The 22,050-nt window shown below is 41.6% G+C and overlaps 2 protein-coding genes across 3 annotated transcripts in view; both read left to right on the top strand.

Moving 5' to 3' along the window:
* Positions 1 to 22,050, top strand: part of LOC129773362 (uncharacterized) — a 56,073-nt gene that overhangs the window by 22,161 nt on the left and 11,862 nt on the right. The window contains exons 11-12 of the mRNA XM_055776960.1: positions 15,121 to 15,955; positions 19,324 to 19,668. Coding sequence (XP_055632935.1) covers positions 15,121 to 15,955; positions 19,324 to 19,668 — 1,180 coding nt within the window. The remainder of the gene's footprint in view (positions 1 to 15,120; positions 15,956 to 19,323; positions 19,669 to 22,050) is intronic.
* Positions 276 to 15,114, top strand: LOC129774767 (uncharacterized). Of its 2 annotated transcripts, none has more exons than XM_055778717.1 (2): positions 276 to 7,885; positions 10,390 to 15,114. In XM_055778717.1, exons 1-2 carry the CDS (start codon positions 7,861 to 7,863, stop codon positions 11,655 to 11,657), a joined length of 1,293 nt encoding a protein of 430 aa, XP_055634692.1. In that variant the 5' UTR covers positions 276 to 7,860; the 3' UTR covers positions 11,658 to 15,114. The 2 variants fall into 2 exon arrangements, with proteins under 2 accessions (XP_055634692.1, XP_055634693.1); XM_055778718.1 differs by having other exon boundaries at positions 278 to 8,053.

Here is a 22,050-nt window from a genome sequence, read left to right as displayed (position 1 = left end):
TATCCTATTTCTAAAAGCGTTCTTAGTCAAAAAGAATGGACAGAGTGGTAAGGGAACCAGACTGGCGCAGCGTACCCAGCGTAATGCGAACTAGTAGGGTAGGGCGGAGCTAGTTGGTCATTTTTGAATAAAAGTAGTTAACTTTAACTTATAATAACTTTGTTGTAAGAAGTTTTGCGTTAGAATGTTATGTACCACAATGAAGCTTACCTTTTACCCTTTCAATGAAAAATAACTAGAGAATCAATTATTTGACATTTTTCTTTTATTTAACGTCTTTATATAATAATAAATTGACCAACTAACCCCACACACGGGGTAAATTGGTCAATAATAGGCATGTTATTTTTGAGCAAATAATAAGCGTTTTCCATTAGAAGTTTCCTTCATTATAAATTAATTAATTAAATCAAAACAAAAACAGTTAACTAATATTGAGTCTCGACCGAACACTCGTCGGGTGCGGATGAGTTTTTCTTTGCGTCTGATTTTTTTTTCTTCTTTGTTTAGCGCGTTTCAACCTGTTTCGGGAGCCGATCTGGCGTAGTGGTAACATCCATACCTCTCACGCTGAAGATCACGAGTTCAATTCTCACTCCCAACATTCTTCCAAAATTGGAAGTAAAAAGTGACGAACCAGCCAAAAGTGTTGAAAATCACTATAATACAGATATAAAAAAAAAACCTGTTTCGGCTCTATTCGCTGCTAGGAATAGTTTGTTGGTGGAAGTTATCGTGAAAATGGTTTCTGGTTTCGTTGTGTTAATGGTGTTGTAATGAAAAAAAAGTTCAAATTCAGTTAATCAGTTTTGTGGTTATTTTACTGGATTATGGCGTTGTTTTTTTTTCAACTCTCTCGTGTACCGTGGTTATGTGTGTATACGTGGTAGCTTGCTTTTTAGAGCATGTTTTTTACAGCAGTGATATTAAGGATGGAATCCACTAACCACTAATTCTGCTAGCAAAATGATCCAACTGTATCGAGAAACATCAACATCCCAGCTAAGTACTATTGACAATTTGTTATTTTTATAACCGATCCGAAATGCAATCCGCTTCAAGTCTCTCGGTGTTGTGTGCGAGAGAGAGAAAGTGTCAGTCAGTAGAAGACTGCGGTGATGGCGGGTGCGGCTGCGTGCGAGAGTGTGGCATTACGAGTACGCGATCGTGGAGGATGTCCAGCAAACATGTGATTGTATTGGTGTGGTTGCCTTGCTTCCCAGAACGGACTCGTTTGCTTCGGATAACCAAGGTAGTTTGATTCTTTTCGTCGGTTGACGTACAGTCGAGTTTTTGTGAGAGCATATTTTGATTGTGCGATAGCTGACGGATGGAGGCAGGCTGTTTTGTTTGTTCGAGGCAGACGATTTCGGTCACGGCAAGGCGGAGCGGACGGTGTAGCCACGCCGGTGCAGTTCTATGTCGTTGTTTACTTCTCGAAGTTGCGTGAGATTTGTGCAGCCGCATTTTCGCGCGAAGTTGCATTCAATCTAAACGACATTCTAGAGTTTTAGAAGATCCAATAGTTTTAGAGGTTTTTATATATCTAATATTGTCTTCGTGGTAAAGAGCGCATTGACGTCAACGTAACATCGATTTTCTTTTCTTTTAAATCTAGCTAGACGTTGACTTTGATGTGTATGTACAAGCGGCCATAAGATTTCCATGCAAGAATATTCAATGTAGTGTGCGTTTCGACCATGGGAATGTTACGGAGGTCGAGAGAAAAGTTTGAATTAACTTACATTTGTCTCTTTTGCTCACCCATGTTTTTTCTTGGGATTAGTAGTTCACCTTGAATGTCAGTGAGTTCTTCTTGTATGTATCTCCTTTTCGTTTTTTTTTGAATAGAGGATTGACGTTGCTTTTCCTTCAATTATGTCATTCTAACCCTTACTACAAGAACAATGATTTCGTTAATAATTGCTCGACTGATTACTTGAGAAATTGTTAGTTTTTATTACAAATCCAAATCGCAGGTATCAAGTTTTCCTTTTCGAGGTTCAAATATAAATTGCAAGACTAGGTTCAAGATGCTAGAGTCCCAATTCGGAAAACTTCCGTGATTTCCGTGTATTACAATGGAAGAGCATGACGTGCGACTAGGCACAAGTATTAAGTCCGATCCGAGTCTGATAAGACCTTATCAGGTGACCCTTCAATATATTCAATCTTCAAATGCATTTGATTTTCGAGTTTTTGCTCCGTTGAACAGAGGAGACTTTTCAGGTTACCGTTCAGCTGCTACGAAATGCATTTGATGTTCGAGTTTTCGTTTCAACGAGTAATTGGGTCCACGCTTACAACATTAATTCACTTACCAGAGTTATGATCCTTTTGCAGAGACCTTTTCAGGTCACCCTTTAATATCTTCACGGCTACGAAATGCATTTGGTTTTCAAGTTTTCGTTTCGTCAAGTGATGTCTAGTTTGCGTTAGCATAATCACATCACTTACCACAGTGAATCCTGATTATTACCCCTTCCCACTAACAAACTATCCCTTCCATGATAAACGCTAGGGAACCACGCTATAGAGGCGACCCTTCTGGCCTTCGGGCGGCGAATATCATACTAACATTCCTACCCTTCCCCTGGTGACTGTAAGGACGTGACCAGCGTCGTTATTGATCATTGAAAGCTCGAATCACCGAAAATTGCACAACGAGAATGATTTGCTAGTCCCAAGCGTCATTCTGTGTGTTCTTTGTGCAATTTGGTTGGTTCAGGTCAATCACGGAGAGCAACTACGAATTGTACAGTCTACCCAAGCTCAAGCTCAAGCTCAACAAAAACAGTTAACTAATATCATGTAGCAAGTAAAAAAACAAATTAATGAAAATTTCAAATTCTCATCGTTGAAAATTAGTCAGACAATCTTTTCTAGCGATTTCGTCTCTCTTCCACTTTGCGGCAAACCAGAGATGCCAGGTTTGAAGACATGTTTTCATTTTGAAGGTATTTGATTTCGTGAAGACATTTTGAAGACATTGTGAAATATGTGAAGACATTTCAGTATGATAGCGTACGTGGATTTTTAAAAGATATTATTTCCATGAAATTGCAACTATTGGCCAAAAATATCGTCAAAAAAGTGGGGATTTAGTCTCAGCGAACGAAGCAGTCCGAATACACATTGTCTCTAGAAGAAATTAGTTCATTTGCGCTCGAAAATTCGAATGATTGTGACATTGAATTTCTATTATTTTGGCCCTACTATACAATAGATTAACCTAGATCTTTCAAACGACCACTTCACAAATCGAAGGTTTTCCGATTACATATCTTTTCTACAATTAGTTTCATGGATATGGTTTGAGTTAAAACCAAAATTTCAAAGCTGGAATAAGCAAATAGAGTTATCACAGTTCCGTTTTTGTGTTAAGAACTTTCCTCCGATATTATGGTGATGACATTTCCTCGTACCATGTCAAGACTTTTGAAAAAAAAATCACCTGGCATCCCTGCGACGCACAACCGCTTGCATTCTTGCTTGCATTTGTTTTGATGACATTTGTACCGTTCGCCCCAAAGTATATAGAAATAGCCTCCAGGTATGCTACATTACTCAAAGCGTTATGATATTCAATGTAAGCGTTCATTATATTTAATGAAAATTTTACAGCAAAAAATATAAATATGACAATTATATTGCAAGTGGTTTGTGTGGTGGTTGTCTCGTTTCAAATACACTGGATTTAGCAGTAAAACATATGCTTTCTATATTTGTTTATAGCTTGCGTAATGAAACACGGCATACCTGATAATTTTATATGCGTTGCTCTCAAACGAGCAATTTGTGTGACGAACTAGCCCCTCTATATATAAAAAAGAATATTCATGAAAATTCAACAAAAATAATTTTGAAAGCGATTTCCATTAATACTTAAAGGTAATACGGACAATAAAGCTTTGTTCTACGTTTGAGCCGATTTTTTTTCATGGTTATTAACCAGTTTGAGAACACATTTTATAATGCGCAAACCGTGAATGATTTTTGGCGAAATCGGAACCATGTCCGTATTTTTTAACCTACTTAATAAAAAGTTTTTCCGATTCGATTATTTTTTCGTATCAGCAATTCGCTATTTTTCATCCATATATCGCTAATTTTTTGGACGCTCAGATTCCAAGATATCGTCACTGACCAACTTACCCGTATGACCAACTAGCCCCGCCCTACCCTACGCTGTATAGTACTTTCAGTGCATGGATACCTGTGAATTAAACTGCGTGACGTCGTATGAAACCCATAACGGAAAATGCTTTCGCGGTCGCAACGGCCACATGCTCACCGAATCTAAGCTTAGAATCAATAGTAACTCCGAGGTCGTTGATGAACGATCACGTTCCAACTCTGTTGATTCCACCCAGTAACGATGCATAACAACCGTATCGAACGCTTTCGCGAAGTCAACGTATACTACGTTAATTTGTCGTCTACCTTCTACTTCGCGAGACAGGGCATTGACGTTGTACATAAGATTCGTAGTTGTAGAGCGATACTTCATGAACCCGTGTTGTCCTTCAAAAATAATGGGGGATATCACTTTGTGCACCAACCTTTCAAATACTTTACTAATACAGCACAGTAGAGTAACGCCACGATAATTCTCCACTTTTTTGTAGTTGCCAGACTTGTGAATGAGAACAATGTAGGCAACTTTCCAGGTTTTTGGAAAGATCATAATCGGAGCCGCTAATTCCCTCGAGCAGTTTTTCAGCAGTAGGGGAGATATTCCATCCGTCCCTTCTGCGATTGTGTTGGCTTGGATATCATTGAAGTTGACGCTACGAGGGATACGAGGCACGACAGGTTCTGTTTTACGCTAGTCTGAATCTTGGCAATGTAGTTGCTGTAACTGTCGAACAACACTGTCTTGTATGTCAGTTCGATATTTCGAAGATGATTCCGATCGCTTAAGACCCCGAATTGAAGAAGCGGTGACGAGCTTTCCTGAGAATGTTGCACAGTTTCCGGAGTTCGGGGGTTCACCACGGTTTACTAGACATTGTTCTGAACGTCTTCTGCGAGGCACGTCATTAAACACCGCACACACTCTATCCAACTTCTATAAGACCGCCCTGATTCTATTTCGTTGTAACACAAGCAGTTAGAACTTCAATAAGATACATTCATACATTGGTGAATGCTTAGAATAAAGTATATTTAACGTCAATTTCGTTCAAAAGAGTTGTTTGTTTATTTATTGTGCTTATATATGATAATTTCAGCTGTCCAGTTTCTATTTCAATAATTGGCAACCTTGCCATTTCGGCTAATAACCTGGAAAATTCGTGTTTGAATACTATTTACCAAATGCTGCTGAACGAATTTTTCGCTATTTTTCCATGTTTCCGAAATTGCTACCTTGAGCTCTTCAATCATGGTGTACCGTTTTCCCTCAGTGTAGATTCTGCGTACAGGATCCCCGTACGATTTTCAACAGGATTCAAATCTGGAGAGCGATCCGACCAGTCCAAAAATTAAGTTTAGGGTCCTTAATCCATTGCTTAATGTTGGGAACATGGACATCCCTAATTATCATGCCAACATAAACATCGCTGAGCTCACTGGTGGCAGTTAAGCTGTCACCCGTAGATGCGCGCAACAGCATAATAATGAAAACAAAAACAATAACAGTGCAAGTCCGTCATCGTTCAATGTAGTCTGTTTTTAGTCCATTCAATAATATAGTTTTAATTTGTTTGTATTTACGTTCGTGCGTGTTTCATTTGTACGTTATGTACACGGCCACCCCGATACCGCGTACGTAAACGTGGCGACGAGGAAAAAGTTCAATTGAGAACATTTTGCGCGAGTGAGCAAAAGTGTTTCGCTATCGGAAGTGGAGGAAAATTGCCGACAACGGTATGTTTTCGCCCGGGAATGGCCCGCAACACCAATCAGTGGCGGGAAATGAACTGCAGCAGGATCCAGCAGTTCAAAATCTCCCGCCGGTAGTGAGTGTACACCAACAGCAGTCGCAGCCAATCATCCTCCCGCCGATGTTTCAGCAACAACAACAACAACAAAATTTTCCATCGATCGACCCAAAGATGCTGCAATTTTTGCAACAGATGCAACAGCAAATGCAGCAACAGATGCAACAATTATTGCAACAGCAGATGTAGAAACAGTTTCAAGCGCAGATGCAGCAGCAGCAATCATTTTTGAAGCAGCAAGAGCAGATGTTTCGAGCGGTGATGTCGGCCATCAATGTTCAAATGCCGACGAACCCGGAACAAATTCTCGATTCGCTGGCGAGTAAAATCCTCGAATTTCGATATGAGCCAGATCAAAACATTACGTTTGCTGGTTGGTATGTGCATTACCAGGATTTATTCGCCAAAGATGCCGTCCGACTCGACGATGAAGCGAAGGTGAGATTGCTGCTGAGGGAGTTGGGTCATCGGAACACGAGAGGTACACCAGTTACATCCTACCGAAGAGCCCCAACGAAGTTAATTTCGACGACACGGTGAGCAAACTCAAAAGTTTATTCGGCATCCCAGAATCCGTGATCAGCAAACGGTACTGGTGCTTGCAAGTCACGAAGCAAGCCACTGAAGACTAGAAAACATTCGCCTGCCGGGTGAACAAACTGTGTGTCGAATTCGAACTGGGGAAGCTTTCGAAGGATCAGTTCAAATGCCTCGTGTTTGTATGTGGACTGAAAGCAGAAAGCGATGCGAAGTCAGAACCAGGTTGCTGAGCAGAATCGAGGAGCGGAATGATATCACGTTGGAGCAGATTTAGGAAAAAATGTCAACGACTTTTGAACCTCAAGCACGACACGGCGATGATAGAGGCAGCATCTTCGTCGGCAGCAGTGTAGAGCGTAGCAGTTAAGTGGGAACCCGCTCAGGGCGAGGATCGCCAGAATCGAGATCCTCAAATCAGCGAAGTGCTGGTCCAGCAACGCCTTATTAGAACTGTGGTGCCATGCATTATTCGAAAGACTGTATTTTCATCAATCATCGGTGCAAGGATTGTGGTCAAGTAGGCCACAAAGATGGGTACTGCACCAGTGCCAAAAAGATTAAATCCTCAAGCCAGCGGCACTCATTCAAGCCAGTGGTAACAAGAAGTGTGCAGGTGAAAAACCAACGGAAGCGAAGGAGGTATGTGGAAGCAGAAGTTAACGGCAGGCTGATCGGTCTCCAGTTCGACACTGCATCGGATGTCAGCATCATTTCCGAGCAGACATGGAGGAATATCGGGCTACCCACAACGAGTCCTGTAACGGTTAAAGCTGCCACAGCGTCGGGAACAAATTTAAAACTGGATTCCGAGTGTTCTTGTGAAGTAGTGATCAAGGGGGGAAAGCGTCATGGTCGATTCATCGTGGTCAAACAGCAACTCAACCTGCACGGACTGGACCTAATCGACAGCTTCAACCTTGGATCGAAGCAGTTCTGCAATCAAATCAACAGTAGTCCAACATCAATAAGTTCTACCCAAGCAGCTTTTCCAGCGGTTTTCAGCATCATACCTTCGTTTTCTGCAATAAGCACCAAATCAACCGGAAATACAAAGAAAAGAAACAGCTGTACAGGTACCTTGTCGCTCTTCAAGTCCGCGAAAACCGCCGTTAAGGTTTGATCCGTACTAGTTGTATTAAGAGGGGAACTGTTGGGAACATAGACATCCCTAATTATCATTCCAACATAAACATCGCTGAGCACACTGGTTGCAGCTAAGCTGTCACCCGTAGACGCGCGCAACAGCATAATAGTGAAAACAAAAACAATAACATTGCAAGTCCGTCATCATTCAATGTAGTCTGTTTTTAGTCCGTTCAATAATATAGTTTAAATTTGTTTGTATTTACGTTCGTGCGTGTTTCATTTGTGCGTTATGTACATGGCCACCCCGACACCGCGTACGTAAAACTTAGTTCCCTTGCTGATATGAATAGTAGCATTGTTTTGCTTGAATGTGAATTTTTCGTGACGATATCCATGCAAAAACGGTGGGAGAGAGGATTCCAGAACATGTAATCCTTGAATGACGTGAAAGCTATCTCCAGTAGGGCCCGAAATCTTCGAAGGTAAAAAATAAGTACCGACTCTACTCTCAGTAGCTTCTTTTCAACTAGAACTGCTTCGGCAATCGCCGGCAACAAAAAGTGACTTGACTAGAAAATTAAATGACTAGCGAGGATGACTAGTGAACTAGTTCAGTCAGTGGTTATTTTAACTGACTCGACTAATGAATACAAATCTACCTCTTCATTCAACTGACTTCAATCCACACTTCCATTTCCCCCTGACACTAATTCGCGTACCCGCGTACGGAATATTATTTTCATCCATATAAAGAAGAACGAAAACATGATTTCTGTTGCAAAAAAGAAGTTACCACATCAATGGACGGTTTATTGTCTACCCATCGTGAACTCAAACCAACGAACTTAGACGTTTATCAAGTATGCTATAATGGTCCTCTCGTTAGTATTAGTATTAGGCGTGCAAAATAGCGCACACACACTGCACGCTATTTTATACGTGTGGGTAATTTTCGTGTACGATACTAAATAATCTAGCAAACCTGTAGCGTACATGTTGTTTGATATACGTTGAACTCAAACATCGATGCATGCACACGTACATGGGAGAGAGAAAGAGAGGAACGAATTCGTTTTGAGGGAAGTCACTTCAAAATGCAATGGACAATTTGACTGGGAAGAATGAAATGATACCGACTGCTTTATTGCTGACTGCATGAACGATTTTCATATTTCGGTTTCACATGGAGGTGTTCACATTTAACAAGGAGTTTAAATTTAGCCACTATTCGACTATATAACCGGACCGAGTTGTAAACAACAGTAAGGCTGATGTCACATTAGGCGGTTTCGCCGACGCGGATTCCGCGAGTAAAACCGCAGCGGAGGATCTACAGTGTATTGTGAATGAGCCATGCCACACAGAGCGGGGCGGTTTTGGAAGTGAATTCATATCGAGAAAAAAACCGTCGCGATATTCGCGGCGGCGAATCCGCCTAATGTGACATCAGCCTAATTGAGAGAACCAAAATGTCAGTGAACCGCAGCAATATTGGGTACACTGGCAATATGAGGGATTTGACGTTTTAGTCATACCCCTGTTATTAACTGAATACGGATATAGTCAGTCAGATAGTCAACTGACTATCCTCAGTTGACTATGACTATGCGGAGCCCTGCCTATCACACTCCATTGCGCATCTAAACAATGTTATTTTAAATTTATATACAACATATATGAACTACGCACGACTATGAAAAATAGATGAAAATTGAAATTAGACTTAGAAATGCTTGAAATACGATGAAACACGAGATAGTTCAGCCAATCCATTAAAATTCTTGCATAAAGAAAACAACATTCGAGCACTAATTAACCCCCATTTTGCAATTTTGAGTCAAAGTTTTGGGTCACCGTGTAGGTGCACAACTAGTCAATTTAATCACGAGTCGCCACTGCATTTGTACTTATTCAATTCAGAGTATAAAGTTTTCAAAATACCAAATTCATGAATAACACTAATTATTGAAATTCTCGCTCATTCCAATCAGTGCCTAATTCCGTTCACTTAACAAAATACTCTATTTCATTCTTGCTTGTTGATTTCTTCTGATAAATTATGTTTGTGTATACTTGCAAAACAATAGTTATCCGAAAAATTGGCAAACAAAATGTTAACCAATATCATTTGTCGTTCAGCTATCCGCCATATTAGTTGTTTTCCTTAGTAAAGTGGCTATCAACCTTGACAGTTATCAATTTACAAAGTGTAAATGAAGAATAATAAATACTGAACGAAACAGGTACACTGCTCTGATTTATTTTTTTTTCACATACTTTAACCCTTTCGCGACGGGTGCCGTGTATATACGGCAGTCACTCGGTGCATCTCAGCGGCTGATCCCGTCTATATACGGCGGCCACTTTTTGTGTCCATAAAGACTGACGTCGCTTGTTCATGGCAGTCTTTTATTAGTTCACAGCGGTGATGATACTACTGATGATAATCCTATAAGACTCATAGAAACACACTATCCTGCTTCGTGCACATCCGTGCATGGAAAAAATAAAGTCCGGAGATGCATTGTTTGCCGTAAAAATAAAAGGAGACGTGAATCCCGTTATGAGTGCAAAGAATGCAATGTTGGATTGTGTGTTTGTCCCTGCTTTAAAGTTTTTCATACTGTAAAAGATTATTAAAAATGATATGGAATAAATACTATTGAAATCATGATTATAATGTTATTTTATTTCAATATGAACTTACTTGCGATTTTGCGCCTTTGTGAAAATTGGCAAAGTATCGGTTATCACGAACATAAACATGATTGGAATAAGGATTCCCCCATTTCTACTTGTTCCTTTTTCCATTCAACAGATTTTATTCGTTTAGTTGCGGAGAGCAAAAAAGACGCTGCCCCGAAACGCATGCAATATGATAGGTCGAAAGTAGCAGACGCTCTGGAAATGGTGAGAACCGGGAGTTCCGTTCGGCAGGCGGCAAGATTGTATGGGATTCCGAACTCAACACTGCGCGAGAAGCTATTAGGAAGGCATTCTCAACCAAATCCTGGTAAAGCAAGAGTTCTCGAAGCAACTGAAGAAGGACGAATAGTTGAATGGCTGCTAGCCAAAATAAAAGTTGGATTCCCCGTGGACACCAAGAGATTAGTGTCAACCGTAGCACATTATGTGCGAAAATCAGCTCGTCCCAATCCGTTCAAAAACGGGATACCTGGTCGTAAATGGGTCAATGGGTTCTTTAGTCGGCATCCAGAAATACCGAGACGGGTACTAAGCGTATTGCCAAAGCCTCGTACGGCCGTTTCTGAGCCACAAATCAGAAGCTGGTTTCACAAAATTCGTGAGCATTTCGAGGAAGAGGCGCTGTCCCATGTTTTGAAGTCTCCGGAAAAGATATTTAATTTGGACGGAACAGTGGTACGTACAATACCCACACAGGAAGCTAATTCCGGTCAAAAACTCATCCACGCAAAGGTAGGAAACGCCGAACGTGAATCTTACACTGCACTGTTTTGTGGAAACGCAACTGGGCAGTTAGCACCAACGTTGATGATATACCCGTATAAATTCAGGATGCCAAAAGAGATCTGGCAGAAATTGCCCAAAGGTTGGGCCGCTGCAAAAGCCGAATCGGATATATATTGCCTGTTTTTCAAGGATGTTTTTTATCCTTGGGTTGTCCAGCAAAAAATAACGTTTCCTGTTATAGTTTTTCTAGATGGATATAAGTCGCATGTCTCATTTGAAACGATGCAGCTATGTACGGAAAAAAATATAATCCTGGTTTGTCTTCCACCGAATTCCACTGAAATCACCCAGCCGTTGAACGTTAGCTTTATCCGACCACTCGAAAACTTCTGGAATCAAGTTCTGGTAGAATGGAGGACCGACAATAACGGTGAAATACTTCCGAGGAAAGAAATTGCATCACTTCTAAAACAAGCTGTGGATAGAATGACGAACCTACAATCGACATTGGTTAACTGCTTCCGGCAGTGTGGATTGTATCCGTTAGACCCTGATGCTGTTAATTATTCAGGTCTTATTGGAGAAACCAGTGAAGCATTTTCAACACAAACTGTGTTACCAACAATGAAGAGTGCAATAATGAATCCTTTGTGAAACGCTTCGAATCAGGGTTGTCACATTTAATTCTGTGAAATTTTCTGAAAAAAAACTGTATATCTGTATTTTTACCAAAAAAAGAATCTTTGAAAAATCTGTATCGAAGAATTAAGGAAAATAAAACAAAAGTAAATATTTACGGGTTGTTGAAGTCTTATCAATGAAACGAAACAAATCATAAAAAGACTTCCTTCTAAACCTTCGAATTGTATTATGTTTCTACATGGTTTTGTTGAACCTCATCCTTCATCTTTCAAGCTCCCCCTTGATCCGATACATAGTTTTTTTGCTTTCAAAATAGAGTCTACAAATGTGGGTGCAACCGATTTCCAGACAGGCATTTGGCATTGTAAAGCTAAAATATTCGCTCAACACACGCTGTTGAATGTTATCAAAAAGTGACAATCAACGCAAAATACAATACAACGACATGTTTACATGTCAAAATACACAAAACATTTTTGACGTAGGACTACGTCTTACATTAAGGGTGCCAAATCAGAAAACAAGTCACGCTTTTTATGAAATACAGTTAACGTTAGTAACTATTTTTGTTACGAACTGATTTTGACGATTTGCATACTAATCGAATCGGAAATCCTTTGTTTGACTTTGTCTTGTTTGATATGCTATACATTACAATCCCTTGGTGTGTAAAGTGTTTAAATTGATGAAAACTAGAAGCATTCTAATTTTCCCATACATTTGTTCTGTCCATTTGTGTGCTTCCCAAACCGTGCTGTCAATGACGCGCACCGCGTGCGCACGCGAGAATAGAAACAACGAAGAGGATAACGAAAAGAGAATATCTGCGACTTAAACTCCACCAAGGAATGTGAACAGTCATTTTTGCAGGTCAAGGAACTTATTCAGTCCGGTAGTTGCCTAGTACATTACTCACCAGAGCTTCCTCTTATTCCTGCCACGGATGCGTCTCCCTATGGAGTGGGGGCATTATCGAGCCACATAATGCCAGACAGATAAGAACGACCAATACAGTTTGCATCACAAACCCTAAATCGCTCGCAATAAAGGTACATGCAGGTTGACGAAGAAGCGTACTCAATCATACAGAAAAGAAATATTTTCAGTACCTTTACGGCCGTAAGTTTATTCTTATTTCGGACAACCAAGCGATTACAAAGATATTTGGCGAACACAAGGACCTACCCGTAATGTCAGCCTTACGGATGCAACACTACGAAACATATTTGCAACATTTCGACTATGAGCTAATGCGGATGCATTTTCACGAATCCCGTTAGAGCACAGGGAAGCTGAAAATATCGTGAAAGGGACTGATGTCATTGAGATGAGTCAGATTGATACATTGTCATTACTGCTGCGACTGAGTTAGCCCAGACTACTTCCGAAGAGTCATTACTGCGGGTTCTACTTCAAGCCCTCGAATATGGGCAAAATGTTGAAGCGAAAAACCGGTTCGGCGTGGATCAAAGCGAGTTTTCTCTCCAGAATGATTGCCTGCTACGAAGAATCCGGGTTTACGTTCCATCGAAGCTCAGAAGACTGGTGCTGGAAGAGCTTCATAGTGCGTACTTTGGTAACACACGTACCAAATCACTGGCTAAAGGTTACTGCTGATGGGTTGAAATTGATCGGGAAATTGAAGAAATGATTGCTAACTGTGCAGACTGTCAGGCCGAGCAGAACCATCCAAGACACCATTACATTGCTGGGAGTCATCAACGGAGCGGTTTCAAATGGTCCACGTGAATTTCGCTGGGCCATACTTAGATACATATTTCTTTATTTACTTGGACGCGTACAGTAAGTGGCCAATCGTGATGATTTCTATAACTTCTGAAAATACCGTAAACATGTGTCGAGAAATTTTTGATACCTACGGAATACAGTCGGTACTCGTGAGTGATCATGGAGTTCAGTTCACTGCAGCAACATTCCAGAGTTACTCACAAGAGAGGCGCCATACCATCCTGCGACGAACGATGCGTTACGTCCAAACGTTAAGCAGAAACTAGTGATCCCCGATTTTTGAAATTAATCGTTCATCAGCTAATCGAATAGTTTTCAGCAGTTCGTTATTCGATACGATTAATCGACCCAAATAATCGATTAATCGCAATACTGAGAGAAATAATCCGTCAGACTAATATTTCTCATTTGCTAGAAAGCCATATGGAATCAAAAATATGTTAATTCCACCTGAAAATCAATTATTATCCTTTACGCTCACCTAAAGTCGTAAAGAATGCTCAATTCGCGTTGACGGCATTGAGCTTCGTTTATGAACTTACGGGAGCGTCAAAGATAATGATTGATTTTCAGAATAAAACTGCAACGGCCGTACGTTTTTTTCTCTCAGCGTTTGGATCGATTAATCGACGTAAATTATTCGTTCACTTCGATTATTGGTTGTGCAGTATTCGTTCGATTAATAATCGATTTCTGTAGGAAGTATTCGATTAATCGATTAATCGAACGATTATCGGAGATCACTAGCAGAAACTAAAAGCATTAAAGTGAATAAAGGCGGAGATGAACTTGGAGCTCTCTAAAATTTTATTGACCTACCGGAAAATGATTCACCCGTCTACCGGAGAGTCACTATCAATGCTTGTGTTCGGTCGCCAAATGTGATCAAGATTGGATTTGCTTTTGCCCAAGTATGAGCCAAGAGCGAACAATTATTACGCCGTTCGTCAGTTTGAAGAGGATGATCCAGTGCGTGTGAGAGACTTTTTGTCTAACGATAAATGGAAGTTCGGAAAAATTGTGGAGAAGGTTGGGAAGCTACGTTATACCATCCGACTGGGCGACGGTAGAATTTGGGAACGTCACATTGACCACATTGCCGCAATTTATTTAATTTATTTTCGGTCGTCACAACAAGACTCTTGATCAGACTCAGCAAGTCCTAAACAGTGCATATGTATTGAAAACATCAACAAATTGATTGTTTTTCAATGATTTTCCGGGGAATTTGTTCTTGCTGCTCTAAATTGAGAATTGTTAACACGAAAATAGCTCCAAAACGGATAGTTTTTTGTTTATTTCGCGTTCAAAAAAAATGAGGCATGTTGATAGATATCAGAACTAGTTACCACATAAGGCTAGAAGTGATAATTTATTGTTAAAGAGAAGGAAAAAAAATGGTTGGGTGAAACATAGTCTGCACTACCCGAAATCAGAACTAGTTACCACATAAGGCTAGAAGTGATAATTTATTGTTAAAGAGGAGGCAAAAAAAAAATGGTTGGTGGAAATATAGTCTGCACTACCCGTAAAAGAGTTGAATCGTTTGCCATGTTTTTTTGTGGCAAAACATATGATAAAATGAATGCTTTCAATCCGTTCCTACAGGCTTCGGTAATAAGCGGATAATAAATCAACAATCCGAAACAAGACTTGAAGTAACTATTCTTCAATTGCATAAGCTCAGGCTATCCTTCCTTCACCTCGGTATTCTTTTTTTTTCTAGGCGAGAAACCATTCGAGTGCAAAAAGTGTGGCCGTCGTTTCAACCATGAGGCTAACTTCAAAAACCACAAGCGACTGCACATTGGAGAAAAAGCGTACATCTGTGAGGAATGCGGGAAAAATTTCGTCAGTGGAACCATGTTACGCTATCATATGGCTGAGCACTATCCAGATGATCCGAAATATCGGGTCCAGAATAGCGTACCGCGGCCCCGCTACAACGCCCAGGGTCAAGAGATCACCACCTATTCGAAACTGTACACGTGCGAAGTGGAAGGGTGCACATTCGAGACGTACACTTATCCCACGTTCTTCTACCACAAGAATATGCACACGAAGAAATACCAATGTGAACAGTGTGATAAGCGCTTTCCATTCAAGAGTTCTCTGGCCAAACATATCATGATTGTGCACGAGGGTAAGGCACCGGAACGGAACCTGCAGTGTCCCTACTGTACGAAGTTGTTCAACTGCAAGCAGAAACTCAATCTCCACATTGACATTCACGAGGACAATAGGCGCCACAAATGCAAGTTTTGTGACAAGAGTTTCGTGCAGAAGGTAAATTGTGTGGCTCACGAAAGGATCCACACCGGGGAAAGGCCATATGCCTGCAGGATTTGCCCGGCCGCATTTATCACCTCCTCCGGTAGGAAGAAACACGAAAATACACACCAGGACTCAGAGTTGAACCAAGTAGACAGTATTTCCAAAGAAGAGCCTGAGGAGATAATGGAAGAGATTGAAGACACAATCGATGTGGAACATGACGAACTGGAACCCGAGTTAGAGGTCGAGGTTAGCGTTGATGGAGAAGAGTTGGTGGAATATGCTCCGTTTTGAAATGACATGTCCAAAATCAGAATGTTATCATTCGTTAATTGTGCTCAGCAGTTGTTAGCAAATTAATTTTAACGATCTAATAAAAAAAAGCTAAAAACTTTCTACATATTACTTATTGTTTTGATTGAGACTTTGTACTGAAGAAACCTATAAAACGTTTTGCGAATTTGTCATTCGATGATCCTGAAAGTGAAAGAAATTCGTTCGAAAAGCGTAGGAGGTCGACGTTTTATTCCATTGCCAAAAAGAGAATCTTCTTATTCCTTCAGCTTGTTCAGCGTTTTAGTCTAGTCTATACGTGATCCAATAGTTTCCATATACTTTAAGCGGAAATGGGAAGGAAAAAAGGCGAAAATTGAAATTTAAAGGTAATGGACCCTTTTATATAAATCAACGATAAGATTGTCTTATCAAAATATTGAATCGAATCGAAATGCATATCGATATGGAGAAAGATGTATTACCTAAACTCAATCTAATTATTTTATCAGATACAAAAGCAACCATTGACAATCAGACCTGATAATCTAACATTAGAAACTATAATGAGTATGATCCAGTTATAAGGGTACGTGGCGAGCTCGACGATGTGGTATCAAGCAAGATACAGATGGCCTGTGTTTACATCTTGGGGGAAAGGGAATAAAATGCATTGGTTCAGTGAAATACCTAGGCGTAATCCTAGATGCTAAACTAAACTGGAATTTATCCTCCACCTGTTACCTCAGTGGTACTGATTGGTTTAATTACCTCAGGGTCGGTTCTTTCCTTTTGAACGTGGTGGACTCACGAATACTACGGAAGCTGATGGTGTTGAATTTAATGGAGAATTTGCTTATCGTAAGAACGAAATGGTAAGTATTTTTTTAAATTTGTTATATATTTTTTTCTTTTCTTTTCAGGTTAATAGGTTGAATCGTTGCGGTCGAGCAGGAACAGGTTGACTCCAGGTTAGTATGTTGGTTTTGTGGGAGAAAAAGGGTTTTTGTGTTTTTTTTGATTTTCTACTCACGGTGCCCGCACACGGAAATCGGTCTCATCGGTCCAAGTGACGATGAGCTAGGCTCGACCAGAACTCATCGCACTGTGACCTCCGAAACGTTCGACCGACTCAACCGCATAGGTGTGGAGCAGTGATAACGTTGGGGGCTCGCTGACCACCGGGGTTTTCTCCGAGGTACCTCCTTCGTCGTCTGATTCCTGCGAGGAGGGTGAATGTTGCCCGTCTTCCCTTTTTTCCGCTCGAACTTCACTTCCAAAAAGCACAACTTTAATCTTGAATATTTTCTCTTAGATCGATATGATTTCTTCGACGGTCCGTGACCTTAGACCAATCCGAGCCGCTCTCATTCTGCTTTACGGCTCGGATCCCTCGTTTACCCCTCACTCTATTCCTTCCGATCTCTCTATCCGCTTTCTCTCTCTCTCCACTCTGCATTTTTAACGCTTTTTTGTCATCCTTTGGACCAGAGAGCTCCAAATTTGTTGTAAGGAATTGGCGATCTAACGTACAAATCTACACCTAGGCGGCGCTGCGGTGAAAGTGATGATGGTTTTAAATTTTGCCATGTGAGCTTATGGAAGGTTTGTAGTTCTTTCCATAAATTAGAATGTTATAATCATAAAAGATTATTTGATTGCGATGAGTTTTTAAGAAATTTAATTCTGCGCATTTTTATATAGAACATGTTATTTTCTTATCTCTTTCAGTAGTAAAAATTGTATTAATATTGACAATGGTTGAATCAAAGACGGAAATTCGAGAGCACCATCAAAAACAAGTAGAAAAATGCATGGTTCTTGCATGTCAGAACTACTTTGGAAAGTCCGGAAGTAAAACATACGTGATTTGTTTTTCAATTTTAGGTTGCCTTATCATAATTTTCTTAGTTCAAAAACAGAATCCAGATGTCTCACCGATTGTTTACGTTTTGCGTTAGATCGCCAATTGACGAATTTACGTTGGATTTACAACCAGATGGCGTAACGAGTAAAATGAGGATGTTTTGTTTTTTTGGTATGAAATTCGTTCAAATTTTCTAGAAAAATCAGAATTTATCTTCAAATTTCCCGGTTTCGTGTATTCTTTCCATGCTGAAAAAGTTTGGAAATCATCATTTTACAATGTGCTATGTGTATTACGAGGAATGGCTTGTTATAAGTATTGTAACTTGTTACCTTCTCAGTAGTCATATAAATTATGAGAGCTTGAGGATTTCATGTCTTTATTAGTTGGAAGGTAAAACTAGAATAATCACAAATCTAAAAGCATGTCACTCCTGCTTCTGGCATGGCTACTGTGATCTATCAACAGTCATGGTAGCCAAGGTAGCATCTCCCCCTCTAATTTGGTAGCAGTGGTAATCTTGAAACTTGATTGGTGGCCGGGTTGATCGCACGGGACGTTGCAAAGGTGTCGATGTCAGAATCGGCTGGGGAACATCCATTGACAGTAGAGTTTCATCTCCTTCACTCGACAACGTATCTTGAAGATCAAGAACCTCGGCTGACTCAACGTGCTCCTCATCGGATGTTGGTTGATCCAAGTTCAGGACTTCATTAGGTGTTGGTTGATCGTTCTGGATCGAAGATTGGGTTCTGTCCAGCTGAGGTGTTGGTTCAGCTGGAGTAAGTCCAAAGTCGTTAATCAAGGTGGATAATGGTGCTGGTGCAGGAGCAACTTCTTCCATTCCCGTTCGGAGTTGATCAATGTGCGAACGTAGCACTTTGCGTCGACCAACTTGGCAGTCCAATAATATGTTGTAGTTGACGTTGCCAATAGCTTCGAGCACAACACCGGGCATCCACTTCCACTTATCGTTTGCAGAGTAGACTTTGGCATAAACTCGAGCACCAGCTTGGAAACTTCGCTTGACTGGTTGATGTTGCGGGTGAAATTCTGGTTTGGGTGACGGTCGTAACAGGTCCAAAGTTGTCCTCATCTTGCGTCCAAGCATTACCTCGGCTGGAGATTGTCCACTCAGAACCGCTGATGGAGTGGATCTGTAGACGTACAGGAACGTTTGAAGCGCAGTAAGGGTTGACCTCTCTCCTCCGTCGACAATTTTCTTCAGCGATCTCTTCAAGGTGTCCACAAACCTCTCCGCTTGCCCGTTTGATTGTGGATGATACGGAGCTGTACGGAAATGGACGATCCCAAATTCTTCGCAGAAATCACGGAATTCAGCACTGGTGAACTGGCTTCCATTGTCCGACACAATGACTGTAGGAATTCCAAATCTTGCGAAGCATTCTCGAAGAAATGTGGTCGTTGTGGAAGTAGTCGGGTAACGAGTTTGCAGTATTTCCGGCCACTTTGAGAAAGAATCCACCACAACTAAATAGTATTCTCCATCCACAGGTCCAGCGAAATCGATGTGGAGTCGTTGCCAGGGTCCTTCAGCTCGAGGCCACGGTTGTGGTTGAGCATGTGGTGGAGATTTTGCAGCATTCGCACAGCTTGGGCATCTACGAACGTAGTTGGTGATGTCTTCATCTATTGTCGGCCAGAAAACGGTTCCACGAGCGATAGCTTTTGCCCGTTCGATGCCAGGATGTGCTTGGTGAACTTGCTTGAGGATCCTTTTCTGCAGGCTTTTGGGAACTACAATTCGATCCGCCATCATGATACAGTCGTCAATTACGGAGTAGGAATCTCGACGGCTGAAGAAAGATCAAACTTCTACATCTTCGATACCTTCGCACCGTGATGGCCAGGAACCTTGTGTGTAGGAAATTACCTTCTGGAGCACGGCATCCTTCTTAGTGGCGATCTTCAGGCTCTTGTGGGTGACTGGAAGATCTTGAATAGAGTCATGGAAACAGGAACTAACGTCATCTTCGACTCGAACCATAGCGATGACTGCTTCTTCGTCGGGTTTCGGATGGTTGCTGATAAGCCGGGAAAGTACGTCAGCGTAACCGAAATCATGAGTTGATACGTATTCGATGTTGAAATCGTATCCCAAAAGTGTCAGGGCCCATCGTTGGAGCCGATTTGCGATATGTACAGGAATGCCCTTTTTGGATCCGAAAATTCTCAGCAATGGTTGATGGTCCGTTTGAAGCGTGAACCGGCGACCCCACAGCAAACGATGGAACTTCGTGCAAGCAAAAACCAATGCCAACGCTTCTTTTTCGATTTGGCTATAGTTCTGCTCTGCTACAGTCAGCGATCTCGATGTATGTGACACAGCCTTGATGATGCCGTTCGGAAAACGATGAAGAATAACTGCACCAATGCCAGTTTTTGACGCATCTCCTGCCACGATAATCTCTTGCTCTGGATTGTAGTGGGTGAACAACAGACCAGATTGTAGCACTTTTTTGATGTTTTGGGAAGCGTGCTGACACTCCTTACTCCAATCGAACTTCGTGTCCTTTTTCAGAAGGTTGTCTAACGGATGGCGTAGTTGGTGCATCTCGCGGACAAATTTGCCGTAAAAGTTGACTGCACCCAAGAACGATCGCAAGGTGGGAACGTCGGTTGGTGCGGGCATTTTCGAAATGGCTGCAATCTTGGCTGGATCGGGTTGGATACCTTTAGCAGAAACGATATGTCCAAGGTACTTGATTTGATCCTGGTGGAATCGGCACTTCTCCACACGTAGACGGAATCCATAGTCACGCAGACGGTTGAAAAGCATGTGGATGATTCGGTTATGATCCACGAGAGTCTTGCTGTGCACCAGAATATCGTCGAGGAAAACTTCCACACCACGTAGACCCGAAACCATTTTCGCCATTAGCTGCTGGAATGCACCGGGTGCTGACTTGACCCCTGGAGCCAATCGGTTGAAACGGAATAACCCACGGTGGGTGTTAATCGTCAACAGCTTCTTGGATTCGTCATCGACCTCCACCTGAAGGTAGGCATCCGACAGGTTGATGATGCTGAAGACTTGACTGCCGGATAGCTTGCTGAAGATCTCCTCCGGGGTAGGAAGAGGGTGGTTGTTGGTCTCCAGTGCTGCGTTGAGCCCAGTCGAGTAATCGGCACATACACGCACTTTTCCCCCCGGTTTCTTGACAACGACGATGGGTGCTGCCCAGTCCGAAAAATCGACCGGCGAGATGATGTCCAACCGCTCGAGTCGATCCAGCTCCTCTTCTACCTTTTGGATGGCATGAAAAGGCACCGGTCGCTTTGGTCGGAAAACGGGTTGGGCATCCGGCTTCAGAGACAGTGAAATTTTCGTCTTCATGTCGCTACGCTGTGCGATGCTTCCGATCGCCTTCAGCTGTGGTGAAGTTGTCAATTCCTCCATTTCTCTCTTTCGTACAGGAGAGAGCGGCTATAAGGTAATTCTTCTCTCTCCTGCTACGGTACACCCAACCCGCGATCCCAGATGATCAAACCATACCGTGTTTACAATTTTACTATTGTTCGCTAACAGCTGACCAGGGTATAACTTCCCTACGATGCATGATTTGGGGTGATCAGTTAGTCACGAACATCCTCACCCACCCTGAAATTGCCGATTTCTGAAACGATAAAGAAACTCCTCTTCGTCGGGGATGGGTGAAGGATAGGAATTGGTTTGGGTTTTTGTGAAGTCTATTGCATAAATCTCCAAAATTGATTCCTCCAATTGCTTTGAAAATTTTCCTAGACTGTTGAAACAAAAGCTTTCAACATCTGAGTTTCCTTAATTCAGTTTCTCGAAAATTGATTTTTGATGTTCTCCAACTCTCATTCACCATTGGCAATCATGAGTAATTCTTTCTGTGATTGCTCCCTGATGTGTCTCCTTCCACTATTCGAGTGAACCAATCGTTGCCTCGTATTGGTTCAACACATCTATTAACCAAACTAGCCTCATCAATGGATCTAAACTGAGTAGTTGTTGATCTAGATTCCTCCGTTGTAAACTTGTTACTGGTTCTTCTCATTGCCCGGTTGGTTCCAACGCACCCGCACACCACCCAGCCGAACACCGTTTCATACAATGTAGGTAATTGTTCTCCCAAATGTAATTTTCTACCGGATTCGAAACAGTCGAAAAATGATTCGATCCCAAGCACGATGACCACTGCCATGGGTACGTTGAATAAGGGATCCGCCAGCCTGATTCCCTCTGGAGTTGCG

The sequence above is a fragment of the Toxorhynchites rutilus genome, chromosome 3, assembly GCF_029784135.1.
Source record: "Toxorhynchites rutilus septentrionalis strain SRP chromosome 3, ASM2978413v1, whole genome shotgun sequence".
Lineage (NCBI taxonomy): Eukaryota > Metazoa > Arthropoda > Insecta > Diptera > Culicidae > Toxorhynchites > Toxorhynchites rutilus.
Note: the sequence above shows the minus strand (reverse complement) of the source record. Positions and strands in the feature narration are given on the sequence as shown.